Source organism: Triturus cristatus, chromosome 2_1 (genome assembly GCF_964204655.1).
Source record: "Triturus cristatus chromosome 2_1, aTriCri1.1, whole genome shotgun sequence".
NCBI classification, from domain to species: domain Eukaryota; kingdom Metazoa; phylum Chordata; class Amphibia; order Caudata; family Salamandridae; genus Triturus; species Triturus cristatus.
Genome location: NC_140581.1, coordinates 267784351 through 267803242, shown reverse-complemented (window position 1 = coordinate 267803242; position 18892 = coordinate 267784351). Strand labels below are relative to the sequence as shown.

At 49.6% G+C, this 18892-nt stretch overlaps 1 protein-coding gene across 1 annotated transcript in view; it reads right to left on the bottom strand.

Moving 5' to 3' along the window:
- Positions 1-18892, bottom strand: part of LOC146864077 (UDP-glycosyltransferase 3A1-like) — a 549505-nt gene that overhangs the window by 156263 nt on the left and 374350 nt on the right. Inside the window, exon 5 of the mRNA XM_085631020.1 lies at positions 14613-14844. Within this exon, the coding sequence (XP_085487146.1) occupies positions 14613-14844 (232 nt within the window). The remainder of the gene's footprint in view (positions 1-14612; positions 14845-18892) is intronic.

Genomic DNA, 18892 nt, shown 5'->3' with positions numbered 1-18892 from the left:
ATGACATGTGCTGACAGAGTGTGCAGGAGACAGAGTAGTCCAGGCGCGTGCACATTAGTCTGCAGCAATGCCTCAACAATGGAGCCCGAGGCAACTGTGGGCTTGACATTTCAAAGCAGGCAGATGCGCTACATACACCTTGGCATTAACACCTTCTTTTTCGCGCTATATATAGATGAACAGTTTCCTTGCCCCCTCAAAGAATAAAAGCATCACCGGTTCCTATCCAGCTACGAAATAAGCAACAGGAAAAATGGCATTGCAAAAGTAAACTGTAAAGGCATCTGCAGGTGAGAAGATAGACGCAATCGGGTTTCCAAAGAGAGGGGGTCTCAAAAGGCTTGCAAAGGATGTGAATGGCTAGGATTGCCTGGGGTGATGCAGAACTCTATGCACAGAATCCACTCTTATGATGGGATGCTCGGTGCCTGACTGGTGTCGGCAAAACTAGACTCTCTCCGTCTGCGGTTTCGGCCATAATACATGGAATGCCCGGTCTGCTTTTGCCACAGGGTCCATGTAACCCACTACCAGTGTCTGCCATACCTTGTATACCAGTTTAAAAGCATTGTTTCTCTATATGCCTTGCATGTGTGTTGTTTCTAAACCTGCCTACAGCTATGATTTGTAATTCGCCACTTTGGCAACTCTGCCTGCTGCCCTTACCTATTCTGCACTCTTGCTTCCTGCTGCCCTTGAATCCGTTGCACGATGTGTTTAGTGCAGTGATGCTGCCCTTACATTGTTAGCAAACGTCCCTTGCATACCAGAAGTGAGAAGGCCAGAACATGGAAATGGAGAGTTGAGCCTGGCTGAGCTTTAAGAGCCAAAGTGCACGCCGAACCATGGAAAAGTTTACCATGAAGATTATGCTATAGCTGTTATGCCAAAGTATGACATAAAGCCTTACAATTATTATTATTTAAATGTTATGCTTCGATTTATTAGAATATATTGCATTTTGCATATATTGTCTGACCTATAGTTACACAACTGCATTAAGCTCCCTGATATCATTGGCATTATAAACAACAACGAATAAATAAACATTACTTTATAGAATGATATAAATTAAAATTATTCAATTATCCCTCTCCTTAAAGGCTCTGGCGTTGCTATGTGTGAGCCAAGTGACAAATTAAGTTTGCACATAATTTAAATATATCGCTGTTGGACCCGGCCCTTCTGGCAGGTTCACCCCCGAAACTTTTTGCTTTTTATGGGTGACTTGGTGTAATGATTTTTGGTTTCTGCGCACTTTACCGCTGTGTCCCAGGGTAAAGTGCGTGCGTGTGTGTTGAGGTTGGCCTGCCCTCCCATAGGAATGCATGGGGGAATGTATGTGTCCTGGTAGTTCCTGATGCGTGGGGTGTGCAGGCCCGTGTTTGGTATGTGCGGACTCGTGTGATTGAATGCTGCGCGATGATGTGTGTGGCGTGCATGTACCTAGTGTGGAAGTGCCACTTCTAGAAGTGGGCACTTCAGTGTGCAGTATGAAATGTGTGGCTTGTCTGGCGATTGGCTGGTGGAGGTCATGTGACGGGCTAGGGAAATCCCCAGAGTCAGGAGGAGTCACCCAGGGTGAATGGGAGTTTAGCATACTGATGGCTGGGGAGGAGTATACCTTGGTCCTGAATAGGACAGGGCTTTCCCCACACACTGCTGGCTCCGGCCCCTGTGGTGCGTCTGATGACCCTAGCTCTGCCAGTGAATAGGGAGAGGGGCTGAGCAAAACAAAGTGCTCAGGAACCAGATGTAACTGGTTCGCCCCTTCCCTGCACCTTGCAGACAAAAAATTTACTGTATAAAAAGGGGCTGTGTCCCCTTACATTTGGTGCTCTCTTGCAGGATCATCTGGAGGGGGCCTGCTGCTGCTGGGCGCCAGGAGAGACCGCCACTGGGGACTGCCTCCCTGCTGGAGGGCCCTGTGAGCTGGCTCTGGGCCCAGTCTTTGCCCCCCTGCTCTTGAGAGACTTTTGGCTGGACTTGCTATTCCTAAGCGCCTGGGAGCGCTCTTTTGACTTTGTAGCGCTGGGCGCACTGTGTTGCTTCCTAGCGCTGTGTGCGCTTTGATTCTGGAGGCCGGTGCCCACCCGGCATTGTGATCGCCATAGCGGGTGCCTACCCCGCTTGTTTGCGTGCCTTTGGCCGTGAGGACGACCGCGGGTGCCCACCCCGCATTGGGTGATCGGTGGCGGGTGCCCACCCCGCTTATTGCCTGATTCCGTTGCGGGAGCCTACCCCGTACTGCCGCCGAGAAGCCGGGCCGCCGCGCTGCCTGCAGCGACCCAGAAGCGGAAAGAAGTCACGCCTGGTGGTGGGCGGGACAACAAAGCCGTACGTTGGTGGAGGGAAGCGGACGGGAGCCTACCCCGCGCTTCCCCGGAGCAGAGAGAGGAGAAGTGCGGCCGGAGCTGGTGCGGAGGGGGCGCGAGGCACATTGTCGGTGCCTGCCCCTCCGCGTGGCAGAGAAGCCTCGGCGTCCATCGTCCGCCGAGAGAGGAGACGACGCGGGAGTCCCCGGAGAGCAGCCCGGTGAGTACAAAAGGCTGAGGGACTCTGCGCATGTATTGAGGGGGCATTGTCTGGTGTCCACGAGCCTGTGAGGCTCCAACGAGGCGCATTTCTGGTGATCAAAGCCCCGAGGCTCCAACGTTGCGGGGCATGGTTGTGCAGAGCCACGAAGGCTCTAGGGGGCATTTTGTATGGACAGAGCCCTAGAGGGGGCCCCAGAGGCACGCCGGTGCCTGAGCTCGTTCCACAGCTGCCCAGCACTTAGTGGGCAGCTGCCACGTTTAGGTTGGGGGTCTTTACGCTTTTAGCTTGCGCAGCAGGCGCAGCTTGACTGGGATAGGGCGTCCTAGCCCCGACAAGGCCAGTTGGCCGAGGGACTGCCACAGGTGGTGGCTCATGTGAGTTTCACGCTAATGTTCCTACCTGCACCTCTGAATGTATTTTTGATGCTTAATATGTTTCCTTTTATGACACCGCTGAATGTAGTTTCTGCATCATGTGTTTTCTTTCAGAGCACCGCTGAATGTTTTATGCATCATGTGTTTACCTGCCCGGCACCTCTGAATGAGTTTATGCGTCATGTGCCATGTTCTACACCTCTGAATGTTTTATGCATCATGTGTAATGTGTGTTTTCCCCTACAGGTATTGTGATACTTAGGTGGTTGTGTTCCCCTGGTGACGGTGGTACTAGGGAGGTTCTGAGTCCCTGCGTGATAGTCTCCTAAGGTGGTTAGGGTTGCGTAGGTGGTACTTTCTGGCTACCAGTAGTTACTGGTTGTGTGTTATATATGTACTACAGTAATTGTATATTTGGTGCTAAGTGCTAAATATCTAAAAGTGCTAATTCTTGACAGTGGTCCATGTGGCCCTGTCCCCTGATTATATAATCCCTTGTAAATTCTGCCCGTGCCTGTTGGCACATTGTAAAGTGTGTGTTTTTATCTAATGTGTTTTACTATAATACAAAGGCTATTTTTATAGAATACCTTGTGTGGAGTGTCCTTTGTGGTGGGCCTTGGGTGTTGTTGCTGGGTGCGCGCGCAAACGCTTTACACATTGCCTCAGAGATAAGCCTGACTGCTCGTGCCAAGCTACCAAGGGGGTGAGCAGGGGTTATCTTTGGCGTGTAACTTCCTTGCCCTGACTAGAGTGGTGGTTTCTGCCTGGCTTTGGCGCAAGCCCTAGCCAACCAGAAATCGCCAGTTCTAACATTGGTGATCAGCGGTGGGATTTGGACTTGCGTTTGCGCTGTACCGCAGCAGCAACTGGCTGCACTACAAAACTCTGCATTAGATAACCACATTTTAGGGATTATTGTTTTTGAGTTCCATTATTTCCTCTCCTAAAGGTGTCCTTTGTGAAGTATGTACTCCTGTGTTAGCTCAGACACTCAGGTTCCTTGTGTTAAACTCTTCTCAGGAACGTCCGCCAAAATGTAGCCTGCTTTTAATTTCTGTGGTCTGTTTAGGTACAGTAGGTTGGAGCTGGTAAGGTTCTGTGAGGAGAGGGACATAGAGGTGGGTGAGTCAGATACCCAGTCCAAACTGAGGGACAACCTGGTCCTTTGGCAAAAGGATGAGTGGGAGCGAGAGCGCAGTGAGGAAGATAGGGCCCTGGCCGCACGCCGAGAGGGTGGTGGGTCTGAGGGGAGCCCTGAGGAATCTGAAGAGGAGGAAGGTTACCTGACAGGGACGCCAGTAGAAAGTGAAGACCCCATAGATAGGGAGTCCCTTGCTGGGTCCAGTGTCAGGAGCAGCACCCCATCCCTTTCCCTGTCCCCAGAGGAGTGGATAGATAGGAGGGAAGAGAGGGAGCATCAGCTGGCCATGGAGAAGCTCAGGTTAGAGCATGCCAGGGCGATGGCGCAGCTGGGGGTGGAGAAGAAAAAGTGTGAGACCGAGAGGGTCTTAGCGGAGGAGAGGATGGCGGAGGCTGAGAGGGCTTTCGCCAGGGAGAGATTATCTCGGGAGGGTAAGTTGTCCCCTGAGCGCATTGGTTTTCTGGGTTCACCAGTGAGGGTGGAGTCCAGTGGTGGCAGCGAGAGAGAGCCCAGTGCAGAGAGTCCCATTCCCACTTCCCAGAGTCTGGTACCTGTTTTCCAAGAGGAGGAATGTAGGTTGAAGTTCAGGGGCAGTAAGAAACTGCCTCAACAGTCTTGGGGCACGTTTGTGGGTGAATGTGAGGATGCACTGGACGATTGGTTAAGGGTACACACGAAACGGGCTTTTGACGGACTGTATGCTCTGGTTATCAAGGAGCAGCTGCTTGGTAGTTGTTATCCCGGGTTACGCCAACACCTGTTGAGGTATGGCTCTTTTTGCCCATGGGAGCTGGCAGAGCAAGCAGACCGTTGGGAGGGTGCCCAAGGTTCTGATGAGGTATGGGAGAGTACTTCCAATAGCAGTGGCTCAGGGATCTTCCCGTTTTGGATGGGGTGGAGGCTCAGAGTAGCCCAGCTAGGTCCCAGAGTAGTGAGAGGGGTGTAGGGGCTCACGGCCTATCTCAGTGGAGTGGGAGTGAGTGGGTGACGTTGAGTCCCCAGAGGCCCGAAACCCAGTCTCAGAACCTGGATGGTTTCTTAAGGGAACACCAGGTTGGGGGCCTAGGCTGTCCTGTTAGGTCACTTGAGGAAGCTCGCCTAGGGTATGGAGAACCTGGAGTCTCTGTAAATGGAGCTCCAGTGGTTCTGGTGTCAGGCAGTACCGCTCCGGTAGGGAGGGTACAGAAGTCCGGCGAGAGGAGTGGCATGGGGCTGTGTTCCCCGGTGGAGGAGCCATTGGGTCAGGGACCAGCCGGGAGGGCTGAGTCTCCTAGAAGTGACCATGGCGACTACACGTCTGTCCTGGGGGATCTTCGCGCACTGTCAGGTGGACAGGGGGCGGGAGATCTGCGCCAGGCAGACTGTCATGCAACATATGTGGCATATGTTACTCTTGGGGGGATACTGTGTGAGTCCCCAGAAGTCCTGGAGTGCCAGGCAGGTATTCCGCCGAAGGTTCTAGACCAGAGGTTGGGAGGCCAGGTTCAGGATCAGCCTGACCTGAAGGGTAGGACTACTGTAACCAGTGTCCTGACCGGTTCTTCTTCCAGAGGTACCGCCCCAGTTGGTAGGGAGCAGGACTCTGGAAGGGGGTGCAGAGGGTGGGAGAGCCCGCCTCTGACCCCGGTGCAACCTGAGGGGTTAAACCCTAGGTTGGGAGACCAGTTCTCAGGGAGAGGTCCTGAGCTGGTGGGAAAGTTGATTTCTGAGGGTGCCTCTCAGAGGAGGAGAGGACGGAACCCTAGAAGAAGAGGTAGGGGGAGGAGAGCCTCACCCATGACTGTTGGTCAGCTTGAGGGTTCAGACCCTGGGCTGGAAGATCAGTGGATGTTTAGAACAGCCCTGATGAGGGGAAGAGTGGAAAATGGTCACTATGTGCCAGGGGTTACTACCCCCCACTCTGTGGTTAGGCAAGGACCAGTGGCGCCTAGATGGCCTAGGGCCTGGTCCTGGCCGCGGACAGCTGAGGAGTACCAGTGGGGTAGCCCAGTTGGTCCGCCGAGTTCTTTTAGAAGGAATTCCATGGGTTTAGAGTGGCGTAAAACCGGAGAGTGTCCCTGCCGTTGCGGGCCTGCGTCCGTGTTTTGTCGCCCAAAGCAGGGAAGACCTTCACGGTGGTGATTGGTCTACCCTGCGTTTTGGCTGGAAGGGGGTTGTGTTGGACCCGGCCCTTCTGGCAGGTTCACCCCGAAACTTTTTGCTTTTTATGGGTGACTTGGTGTAATGATTTTTGGTTTCTGCGCACTTTACCGCTGTGTCCCAGGGTAAAGTGCGTGCGTGTGTGTTGAGGTTGGCCTGCCCTCCCATAGGAATGCATGGGGGAATGTATGTGTCCTGGTAGTTCCTGATGCGTGGGGTGTGCAGGCCCGTGTTTGGTATGTGCGGACTCGTGTGATTGAATGCTGCGCGATGATGTGTGTGGCGTGCATGTACCTAGTGTGGAAGTGCCACTTCTAGAAGTGGGCACTTCAGTGTGCAGTATGAAATGTGTGGCTTGTCTGGCGATTGGCTGGTGGAGGTCATGTGACGGGCTAGGGAAATCCCCAGAGTCAGGAGGAGTCACCCAGGGTGAATGGGAGTTTAGCATACTGATGGCTGGGGAGGAGTATACCTTGGTCCTGAATAGGACAGGGCTTTCCCCACACACTGCTGGCTCCGGCCCCTGTGGTGCGTCTGATGACCCTAGCTCTGCCAGTGAATAGGGAGAGGGGCTGAGCAAAACAAAGTGCTCAGGAACCAGATGTAACTGGTTCGCCCCTTCCCTGCACCTTGCAGACAAAGAATTTACTGTATAAAAAGGGGCTGTGTCCCCTTACATTTGGTGCTCTCTTGCAGGATCATCTGGAGGGGGCCTGCTGCTGCTGGGCGCCAGGAGAGACCGCCACTGGGGACTGCCTCCCTGCTGGAGGGCCCTGTGAGCTGGCTCTGGGCCCAGTCTTTGCCCCCCTGCTCTTGAGAGACTTTTGGCTGGACTTGCTATTCCTAAGCGCCTGGGAGCGCTCTTTTGACTTTGTAGCGCTGGGCGCGCTGTGTTGCTTCCTAGCGCTGTGTGCGCTTTGATTCTGGAGGCCGGTGCCCACCCGGCATTGTGATCGCCATAGCGGGTGCCTACCCCGCTTGTTTGCGTGCCTTTGGCCGTGAGGACGACTGCGGGTGCCCACCCCGCATTGGGTGATCGGTGGCGGGTGCCCACCCCGCTTATTGCCTGATTCCGTTGCGGGAGCCTACCCCGTACTGCCGCCAAGAAGCCGGGCCGCCGCGCTGCCTGCAGCGACCCGGAAGCGGAAAGAAGTCACGCCTGGTGGTGGGCGGGACAACAAAGCCATACGTTGGTGGAGGGAAGCGGACGGGAGCCTACCCCGCGCTTCCCCGGAGCAGAGAGAGGAGAAGTGCGGCCGGAGCTGGTGCGGAGGGGGCGCGAGGCACATTGTCGGTGCCTGCCCCTCCGCGTGGCAGAGAAGCCTCGGCGTCCATCGTCCGCCGAGAGAGGAGACGACGCGGGAGTCCCCGGAGAGCAGCCCGGTGAGTACAAAAGGCTGAGGGACTCCGCGCATGTATTGAGGGGGCATTGTCTGGTGTCCACGAGCCTGTGAGGCTCCAACGAGGCGCATTTCTGGTGATCAGAGCCCCGAGGCTCCAACGTTGCGGGGCATTGTTGTGCAGAGCCACGAAGGCTCTAGGGGGCATTTTGTATGGACAGAGCCCTAGAGGGGGCCCCAGAGGCACGCCGGTGCCTGAGCTCGTTCCACAGCTGCCCAGCACTTAGTGGGCAGCTGCCACGTTTAGGTTGGGGGTCTTTACGCTTTTAGCTTGCGCAGCAGGCGCAGCTTGACTGGGATAGGGCGTCCTAGCCCCGACAAGGCCAGTTGGCCTAGGGACTGCCACAGGTGGTGGCTCATGTGAGTTTCACGCTAATGTTCCTACCTGCACCTCTGAATGTATTTTTGATGCATCATGTGTTTCCTTTTATGACACCGTTGAATGTAGTTTCTGCATCATGTGTTTTCTTTCAGAGCACCGCTGAATGTTTTATGCATCATGTGTTTACCTGCCCGGCACCTCTGAATGAGTTTATGCGTCATGTGCCATGTTCTACACCTCTGAATGTTTTATGCATCATGTGTAATGTGTGTTTTCCCCTACAGGTATTGTGATACTTAGGTGGTTGTGTTCCCCTGGTAACGGAGGTACTAGGGAGGTTCTGAGTCCCTGCGTGATAGTCTCCTAAGGTGGTTAGGGTTGCGTAGGTGGTACTTTCTGGCTACCAGTAGTTACTGGTTGTGTGTTATATATGTACTACAGTAATTGTATATTTGGTGCTAAGTGCTAAATATCTAAAAGTGCTAATTCTTGACAGTGGTCCATGTGGCCCTGTCCCCTGTATATATAATCCCTTGTAAATTCTGCCCGTGCCTGTTGGCACATTGTAAAGTGTGTGTTTTTATCTAATGTGTTTTACTATAATACAAAGGCTATTTTTATAGAATACCTTGTGTGGAGTTTCCTTTGTGGTGGGTGGGTGTTGTTGCTGGGTGCGCGCGCAAACGCTTTACACATTGCCTCAGAGATAAGCCTGACTGCTCGTGCCAAGCTACCAAGGGGGTGAGCAGGGGTTATCTTTGGTGTGTAACTTCCTTGCCCTGACTAGAGTGGTGGTTTCTGCCTGGCTTTGGCGCAAGCCCTAGCCAACCAGAAATCGCCAGTTCTAACAATCGCCAATATGTTTGTTATATTTGGAACAACCCTGTAGTCTATCAAGCTATGTCCAAATAAGATATTTGATTAGCCGTCGCTCCTTTTAGGGTGGTAGGCGCTGTATAACTTTAAAAAAAAATCTTTTTTATTATTGCAAAAATAAGAAATAAGCAAACAGGGACATTTGACAGCATTGAATATCAGTTAGTCTCAGTACACAGTTACACATCTGACATCGTCAGGACGACCATCTCCAAATTTACCACATTATTAACCCTTTTCACTTGCATCGATTCTCCACTATTTCGTTGGACTCTTCCCACCCGTGGGAACCTCCCATCGGCTGACAGAGCATCCCTCTTCTTTCATTCCACCCACTCCTGACTTTGGTCCATCAATGCGGGCATCCCCTTCCTTCGTACACCACCCTCTTCGCCTGCATGCACCAGTCCATGTCGACTTCCAATCTTGGAGTGCGGGCCCCGCTTCTGCTCTCCAGTTTCTGGCTATATTGTGCTTGGCAAACATTAGGACCAATGTGACCCATAATCTTTGCCCAACCTTTCGAGTACTTGTTACCCCAATATTTAATAAACACTGTTGTGGTGAGGCATTTACAAGCGTCCCGCACTCCTCCTTCATGTGCGTAACAATCGCTTTCCAGTACCCTTGGAGTTACGAGCAGTCCCACCACAAGAGTAGAAATGGACCCTCTTTGCCAAACCTCTTAGGACAATGTGGAGACTCAAGTTTGCCCATCTTTACTTATGTCATGCATATATAGTATGCCCTGTGTAGGAGCTTTAGTTGAACCAATTTAATCGAGAACGTATTGCCACTTCCCGAGGGGACGCAAGCGCCTCCAACAACTTCTCATTACTCAGGTCCCCTAAGTCCTCAACCCATTTGGCCCGCACTTTCTCCAAGGTATCGGGGGAGTTATTTAATAGTTTACAATGAGTTAAAGATATAGCTTTCTCCTTCAAGTAATCGTCCAATAGCCTGTCCTCCAGTGGCGAGGAGACCGAGAGATCAGTGCCCTTTGGGATGGACCCTTGTAAAGCGTGCCGGACCTGAATATAGCCGAAGGTTTCAGATGACGCTAATTCGTAAACTCTCTGCAGGTTAACAATGGTCCGGACCCTCCCATTCAACCACACGTCACTAACTTTTGAAAGGCCAATAAGATCCCACTTATCGAATCCTGGGTGGCTCGCCAGAGATCCCAACCGCGCCGTAACCCATAATGGAGTAGCCTGGGTAATTTTCTCTGTCCACCCAAGCTCCAACAACGCCAGATACCATATCTTGACTGCATTCCACGTGTGTTGCCATAGAGGGCTTTGAGATATCCCCTCAACCCCATGTTATACCTGTCCATTTCATAGGCCGGGTCTTCTTGTGTTATGTCTACCCATTGATTAATGACTATAAGTTGTGCCACCCAGTAATATTATTGGAGTGCCAGCAGAGCTATCCCTCCATCATACCAGCTTTTTGTTAATTTAGTTAACGCTATGTAAGGTGCTCTCCCGTCCCAGAGAATAGTGTTTAGCTCTGCCTCTACCACCCGGAACTATGTGGGAGGGACCAAATAGGGCGTGTTCTGCAAAATGGATAAGAATCGGGGTAAAGCCATCATTTTGTATAGCGAGGCTCTGTCCAACAATGACAGAGGAAAAACTCTGCAGTGGTGTACGTCCTCGCGAAGATGACTCAGTGGGGAAAGGAGCAGTTGCATTCATGTAAGACCGCAGGGACACCAGTGACGTAGATACCCAAGTATCGGAATCCTTCTGTCTCTACGTTTGCTGTACACGTTTTAGGGGGCTTTGGTTGTGGGCCATGTAGGACATATATCAATGACTTGTCCCAATTTATGGTGTATCCAGAATACTTTTGATATAAGGCAAAGATGTAAAGCACCCTATGCATGGAGGAATAGGGTTTTGCCAAGTAGAGAAGGATGTCATCTGTAGAAAGGGAGATTCTATCCTCCCATTTCACAGTCCATCTAAGTCCCTTAATAAGCAGGTTGCCCTGTATCCACGCAGCTAGTGGTTCTAGGACCAGCACAAATATCAGAGGGAAGGGGAGCAATCCTGCCTTGTCCCTCTTTGCAATTTGAACACTGCCGATCGCCCCCCCTATTTACCGTCACTTGCACTAGAGGTTCCGTGTATAACAATCGGACCAACGAGAAAAACTTCTCTCCTAGCCCTAGTCTTTCAAGGACTGGGAATAAGAATGGCCATTCTACCATATTGAAAGCCATCTTAGCAACCAAAGATACCACAGCTGCATCTTCCCAAATGCCGTCCGCTCTCCCTAGTACTCCTTGGAGTCGCTGCAAGTTGAGTGCGTTATTTCTGCCAGGCTTTAAGCCTGACTGGTCAGGGTGATTTAGTTTGTGAAGCTGTGGAACAAGTCGGGTTGCCAATACTTTAGCCAAGATCTTAACTTCCGTGTTGATTGCTGAGGTGACAGTGCCATTTAAATGTTTTCCAAACTACCTGTTTCAAATAATCAATTATGCTTGCTGTGCTCCTCATCCGCCTTTCTGATGATGCAGGGCTGAGAAGGCTGATGTTGTGAGGCCCCTTCAACGCAGAACTTGTCATTAAAACAACAGTCCCTTGCATATGCCGACTGTATCTATTATGTATCATTGACAATAATAAAAAATGCTCTTGTTCCCCCGTTGAAACAGTCACTTCAGTTTAATATTGAGATCCTTAGCCAACATGTGTTTCGTCGCGCTTAATTGATGTGCACAGCAACTTCTTCAGGGCTCTAATCCCTTTGTATGGATCCTCAGTTCCGGTTGTAATTCCGACCCGGAATGGGGTCTAGTACTCCAGTGATATTTGCACAGTATAGAGCAACAGTGAATTCTGTGTCCAAGATTTAGTGTATTCCAGAATTCTTTTCCTAAGTGTGGATCTTGTGTGTATAAGTCATAAATCCATCATGAAGTGTGAAGATGTGGTATGGTAAAACCACTCTTTGGGGGCAAAGTGATCTCCTCTGGCCAGTAACCAAGTCTTTGCTGGCGTAAATGCAAACCCTCTGTTCAGTACCAGGGCTGCCTCTGGCGTGTCCACAGAAGATCTGAGGATCCATACAAAGAGATTAAAGCCCCGGAGAAGTTGCTACGCACAACCATTAAGTGCGACGAAACACATGTTGGCTAAGGATCTCAAGATTAAACTGAAGTGACTGTTTCAACAGGGGAACACGAGTATTTTTCATTACTGTCAATGATACATAATAGATACTGTCGGTGTGTGCAAGGGACTGTTGTTTTGGTTTATCAGTGGTTATCCACACATTGGGGAGGAGGGTGACTCTCCCTACCTTTATGCACCGCAATCATAGTTGTACACTTGTATATACTTACTGCGTATTTCCCAGGAGCACGATTACCCTACACAATCCACCGACCAAGGAGTCGTACAGAAATCGTCACTCACTGACAATTCTCATTGCGGTGTCTCATTGGCTTGATGTGCTCATGTCTCTCTCACGCCTTCTCCTTGACACCTGGATGGGAAACACACACCAGGTAGCGGTCTATGCCCCCCTCCCTGCACTGCCCTCTTTATGCACAATGTCACCACTTTTTCTTTTAGGAAGTAAGGCTAAATGATAACAACAAGGAGACCATTAGGGTGAACAGACAACGCACACACGCAGGTAAACTCAGCTTTGCCTGCAGTTTGCAGAGTTTTTTTGCTGAACCCTACATACAACTCAGTGAACTCCACCAGCGAAGTGGAGTATACCGTCCACCCTACAGCAAATAAGCAGACATAAATTTGATGTCCCTGTGAGACACCATTTCCTTGAAGAAACCCACTCTGGTAAAAATCCCCATTAAGGCCTTAGCCACTACAGGTGCAGTTCTAGTCCTCAGAGGTCTGGGGATCTATAGGCCCAACAATGTTAATGCCCACCCTCTCAAAGGGCAGTGACAGGCAAGGAAAGAAGGGGTCTTTAAGTCTCTATCCTGTCTTCCCAACGGCATGACAGAGCAAGTAATTCCTACAGAGAGCATCGGAGGAAATCTCCATCCTAGGCCAATAAAAGTGGGGGACAAGCCTTGTAAAGTTTTAGTCTTGGCCCAGATGTCCTGCCAGGGGTATGTTGTGAGCCAGCTCCAGTAGGAGGAAAGGCACTGTAGCATTGGGAGACCACCAGGGCCCTTATTGTCTCATGGACAGGAGCCTTAGGCTCACTGTAAAGGAGGTGGTCCTCCCAGTAAATGCGATGACTCCCAGAGGCATCACCTGCTGCTTGGGCTTCGGACTGTAGCCATTTGCTCTCCAGGGTTGGACACTTTCTCTGTGCCCTAAAGAACTCCTCCTTGGTGGATCCTCCTTCCACATTCCATCCAACAAGCTCTGGCAGGTCACCAAGGGGAGCAATGCCCTCCTCAGTGGGCCCTGGGGTGGCCACCTCAGGTGTTCATCCACCTCAATTGGGAGACATTTAGGAGCTGGTTTACCACACCTGTTGTCCTTCCCTTTCTTAGCAGCTGACTGGGCCATTCTTTCAGGCTCCAGCCCATCTTGACACCCATCCTGGGTAGCCCTGGACCAGGTGGCAGCACATATCCACTCTAGAAACTCTAACATTTTCAGATTTGCCTTGAGCTCCACTTCCTTCCAGGTAGTGTGCTCAAGGTCATTACCTAATAAACAGTCCACAGGTATGGCAGGACTCACTGTAACTTTCAGAAGACCTGAGACTCCCCCCACTCACATGGAACAAGTGCCATTAGATAGTGACCCTCCCTGTTGTCAGCTACCACAACCTGGTAGAATGCATTGGGTATCACTTGCTCTAGGGACACCAACTGACTACTTATCATAGCCATACTGGCACCTGCGTCCCTCAGAGCATCAACACCTTGCCCATTGATGGCAACCCATTGCCTATACTTTGCAGTATTTGATGGCACATGGAGTTTAGGAAGCATCTCACTGTCACCCAGTGACACTAGGGTAACCACAATGAACTCCCAACCCCCCAGTTACTGTGACAAACTACTCCCCCAGCACTATGCTCACCACCCCTGTGAAGTTTCCTCCAGTGGGAGGTTGTGCTCTTTCTGGGCTCTTCGGATCCTTTATATACTCAAAGCGCTCATAGCACTTGCGATTCTTATGCTGAATTTTGTCAGAGAATTTCCTATTTTGGTGGGCAACTTAAGAATTGGACCCTTTCCCCTGTGAGTTGTTTTGGGGGCCTTGAGAGAACTCTTTCTTTAACTTCGCCCTCCTCGTTCTGGAGGGAACCTTGCCCACCCTTTTGGGATTCTCCCATAGATCCTTTGTTGGACACTCTAGTGCTGACTCAGATGTGAGCTTGTGGCTACCCCTGAATCTCTGCCTATATCGTTCAACTCTCGGTACAAACTTACTGATCAGAATGGTTTTCGTTGCAGTGCAGCGTGTCTGTTCCTCTTCCTTCAGTGTCAAGAGTGAGCCCCTCACCACTGTAGGCATGTACCTCATCACACTTACCCCCAGGACTCGTCAACAACCTTATGCACCCTTACAGCCACTTCATAGGCTGCAAACCATTGTCTATGTCATCCCCACCACATCATTGAGCACCAAGTCTTTTTGTATATAGACGCATGCATCACCAGTGGACACTGTAGGTATGCTGCCACCATTACTGCTGGACTCCACTGGATGTGCTCTTTTCTGCTTTCTAATATAAACGTCACCAATCTTACTGTTTCATTACAGATTATGCTTGTTTGTAGAAAAAATATGTAAATCCTTCAATACTTTCAATTGGTATGATAATACTGACTTAAATTGCACTTTAAAAAGACATTCATCTCTTACCTAATAGGTCATTTTGGGGCAGCCAGTCAAGTAGCTTTGCATTAGGTGCCAATTTAAGCTCGGTAGGCCATTTAGATGGTAGGTACCTCCAAATCACTTTTTGGGGCATAACAGCAAGTCCTGCATTCATGGCTTCCAGTACTTCTAAATGCCTGACTGATGATACCATTGATCCCAGAGCAACTATAATAAAACCATCATCTCCTGAAGCTGCAATGAATTCTTCCAGTTCCTAGATAAAACAGGAAATAAAACAAAATGTTTTGTTATTGTGGTATTATTGACATATAAAAGATTCTCTTAGTATAAACAGGTTTACATTATCCTATGATACTCTATACAAATTACTTCTAATAATTTAATTTATTACATTATTAATAAAAAACCTTTAGAGTCCACCCTAGATAAAACAATAAAACATATTCGGATCATCCAGGTAAGTGTGATTAAAATGTTAATTTTGTCTCCTCCCAAAGATAATTTTAGTTTTTTCAAGGTTCACCTCAAGTTTATTTTGCTTTGTATATATCAACCTCTGTAAACCCACTTGCGTGTGGCTCATTAGGACCAGATCATCTGAGTAAACTAAGTTAAATAAGGGTTTATTGCAGAGGATTGAGGGGGTGTCAGATAACTTTACCCACCTCTCCTGTGAGGTCGGAGATAAACAAATTGAAAAGTAGGGCAGACCCTAAAGGCCTTCTGTGGTGACAATTTTCGTTGACAGGATGCTCCCATCACTCAGCTTTGCTCACAACCAAGTTCCAGTGTGTAATAACTGTATTGGTCTCAAGAGCTCCATCGGCACCGCCCAGGATTTTAAGTTCTCCCAGCGTCGATTTCTTGAGATTCAATCAAAAGCTGCCTAAAAATCATTAAAAATACGCATGCAAAAGTGAGCGAGTATGGGTCGCATGATCATGTTACATTGAACTAGCCATTAAGTTCAATAGACAGCTCTGGGATTGGTGGAATCCTGTTTGATTCGGTGGAATGATCCAACAATTTTTGGTACAGTACTGGAGGCCCTTTAATAGTAAGGTTGCAAAATATTTGACTTCAATGTCAATCATGGGGATCAGGTGAAAACTGTTCGGTTTTGAGTCCCCCAACCCCTTTGTGGGGAGTTGGAGCTCAAAACCGAGCCCCTCTCAGAATCAGTAAGTTCTTCGACTTGCAGGATATATCTATAAAGCACAGCAAGCCTATTGGCCCATAGCTTTAAAAAGTGCCTGCAGTAGCCAGAATGGGCCTAGTGGCCAATTGCTGTATTCCTTGGAGATTACTTCCTCTATTTCTTCACTAGAAAACCCAGTATGATGTGTCATTTTTAGAGCGTGCATGCGCTTCATAGGAGAAGACCTTTAGTAATCGATTCCCTTTGTCTGCCAAAAACCTGCACGCTTTGCATTGCTTTCAATGGCAATGCGTGCACGTTTGGCGATTCCCTTGCAGGAGCGAGCTTTGAAACCATCTGTTTGTAATCAACAGATGGTTCCTGCTTGCTACAGCAATGGAAACAGGCGCAGGCCCCCTCCTCTCTCCCCTCTTCATGGATCGTTGTGGCTTACACGTGTGTCTGGGGTCTGGGCGGCAGTGTCTTGGGATGTGCACTGCATTTCAAGTCTCACACACGTGCGGGTCTCCGCTGACTGCAGTGCTCTCAGTAGCAGGACAGGCTCATTTCATACACTAAAAGTGTAGACGAGTCTCTCTCAGCACTGCAGTAAGGAGGCCACCGGGCCAGTAACGCCCACTGCTGCCGGAGGCCTCTGGTCTCGACATGCGCATGTGTGCAACTGGTATGCTGCAAGTTTAGCGCCATGCACTGCTGTGCACATTGCGCTGACTCACTGCATCTATAGAAAGGCAAGTTTGGGGTATAGCCAGGTAGGTGAGGTGCTCTGGTTTAGAAAGAAGCGCCCCTCAGCAGTGGCCCAACGTAAAATTATTCCCCTCCCCCCGCACAATGTGACGAGGGAACCTCCAGCCTCCCATAACTCACATTTATTCATTTACTTTGGACTTAAGGGGGCCCACAAGAAGGGTTGGGGTCCTGAAGACTTGGGGGGCCCCTGCGCCACAGGGGGTGTCGGAGTTTGCGTTATGCCCTTTGTACCTCAGGGGACAACACGCAACTTCTGGACACCACTTCTCACGCGTGCCCAGGGGTAACTTACACACACGAGCTGCGGTCTTACCCAGACCACCTAGCGGGATGTTACGGGAGCGACTTTGCATTCTCTTTACCCTCTTCCGTCCAGTCACCCGTTGGAGTCCTGAGTGGCTGATGAGGTGAAGGCCGGGCTGTGGGTGAGGAGTAAGTGCGCTTCTGGGCTAAGGAAGCAGTGCTGGAGGGATCTTATCTTGTGAGGTGTCTGAGGGATGGTCCGTGGTGTTCCAGTGTGCACCCATGACCCATCCATCCATCCATTGCTTCACCCTCCTTTAACTGTCTTTTCAAGGAATGCCCTGTGCACAGGCGATCTCAGTCATGCCCATGGCAAGTCCTTTGTGCTGCCACTGTATGACATTGGTGCGAGCGCCATAAACTAGTGCTAAGAGGCAAACAGCGCCCACTCTGGCATGATCTGTGAGCGCCTTCTCTCGCCTCCCTGATCCCATACCACTGACCATACCTGCACAACAGGGGTGGCTTATCCAGTTTACAGAGCAGTCGTTACATAGCCCTCCTCGGAACGGATGCAAATGGGAGCGAGGTTTTTTCATGTATCATTATTGTCTATTAATAACCTGTTTTATATATAGCGTGTCGTCCCACGCTTCTGCAGTTTCTAAGTGCTGTAAGTAACAACCGTTACTCTTAACCAGTTCATTAATAAACATCAGAAGGATGGTAGACTGAGATAGCCTTGCTGGGATTCTAACACGTGATGTGCAGATAACAGCGGCAAGCGTGTAAATCACTGACGCCTTGCTGTCTTTCTTGCACCTGTGCTGCCCTTCTGCTCTTATAGAGCTCTTTGCAACCTAGAGGGTGGGGAGGGGTACAAAGGAGTAGCAGAAGCTGAGGAAATACGTCCTGATGGAGAGTTTTGTACATGCATTCACTCTCTCTCTTTTACTTGTTTGAAATATGCATATGGTCTGGGGAATGCTTCACATTCAACAAAGTGAGGCGCAGGGTGCAACTCTTCCTCAAACTCTCAGATAGTTTTGCAAATGAACCACCACTGCTTTACTTGTAGGTAGCTGTCAATGCAGCGCCCAGATACCCCTACTGCTGCTTAATTGATTCAATGAATAATATGTGCAATATGACAAGAAATGATAGCGTGATGCTAGGACCAACAGTATGCTGCCACGTCCACCATTGTCTTGCTGGCCACCCCTATGGTAAGGATGGCAAAAATAAGTAAAGAGTTACCACCATTATGCCAGGGCCAACAGTAACCAGACGTGAACAGTGCATGTATACCAGCATTAGGCCAATGGTAAACAGTAGGTCAGGGGTGTGCAGCATCATGCCATGGATGCCTCCGGTGCCTCTTTCCCCTCTCCCTATAACCCCAGGCAGATAGCCCTCACATTAAAACATGAATAATTTAATCACTATGCAGAGTGCATCTTTTCGCACTCCCACCTCAAGAACCCCTAGAACTTCTTCTTTCATTCCTCTTTATTTTTTGCATTTGTATATAGTGCAAATTAAGGTATCAAAGCGCTTTATATAAGCACTAGTTCCATTTCAGAAATGTGCGCAGTGGGGAATTATGTTCTGCGTGGCTAAACACTTATAAGGTCCCAAAGGCGTGACCAATTGGCTATGCCAATGCTTGTTTGAATTGCATCTTACTGCCCCTGATCCGTGCTATCATCCCAGATACTTCTGTTTGGTTTAGCATGATTCAGGTTCCCCTGCTGATCCTCACGGATCAAGAAATGTTTTATTAGGAAGATTACCCAGGCCTGCTTGGTGATGTGTACATTATTGGCTTTCACATGTACATGCTCTTTTATGTTTACCATGCGCCAGAAGTTTGCAGCTTTTTAGTCCTTGCTGGTACAAACCAGTTTTGCCCAGTAGTCATCATCTTTTATTTATATAGCCAGAGATTCTTCTTCAGTTTGTTCCTCTGGCTCTATATAAATTACTATCAACTCTTGCATAAGCAAATGAAGACAAAATATCTTAGGACTGTATGGCAATGTACAAGTGGGGGGTAAAATGATATTTTATAAAAAATTAAAAGCTGAAAAAAATTAGTAAAAAGTACTCCATTGTACTCCGTTGTATTGTTGATCAAATTATGTGTACA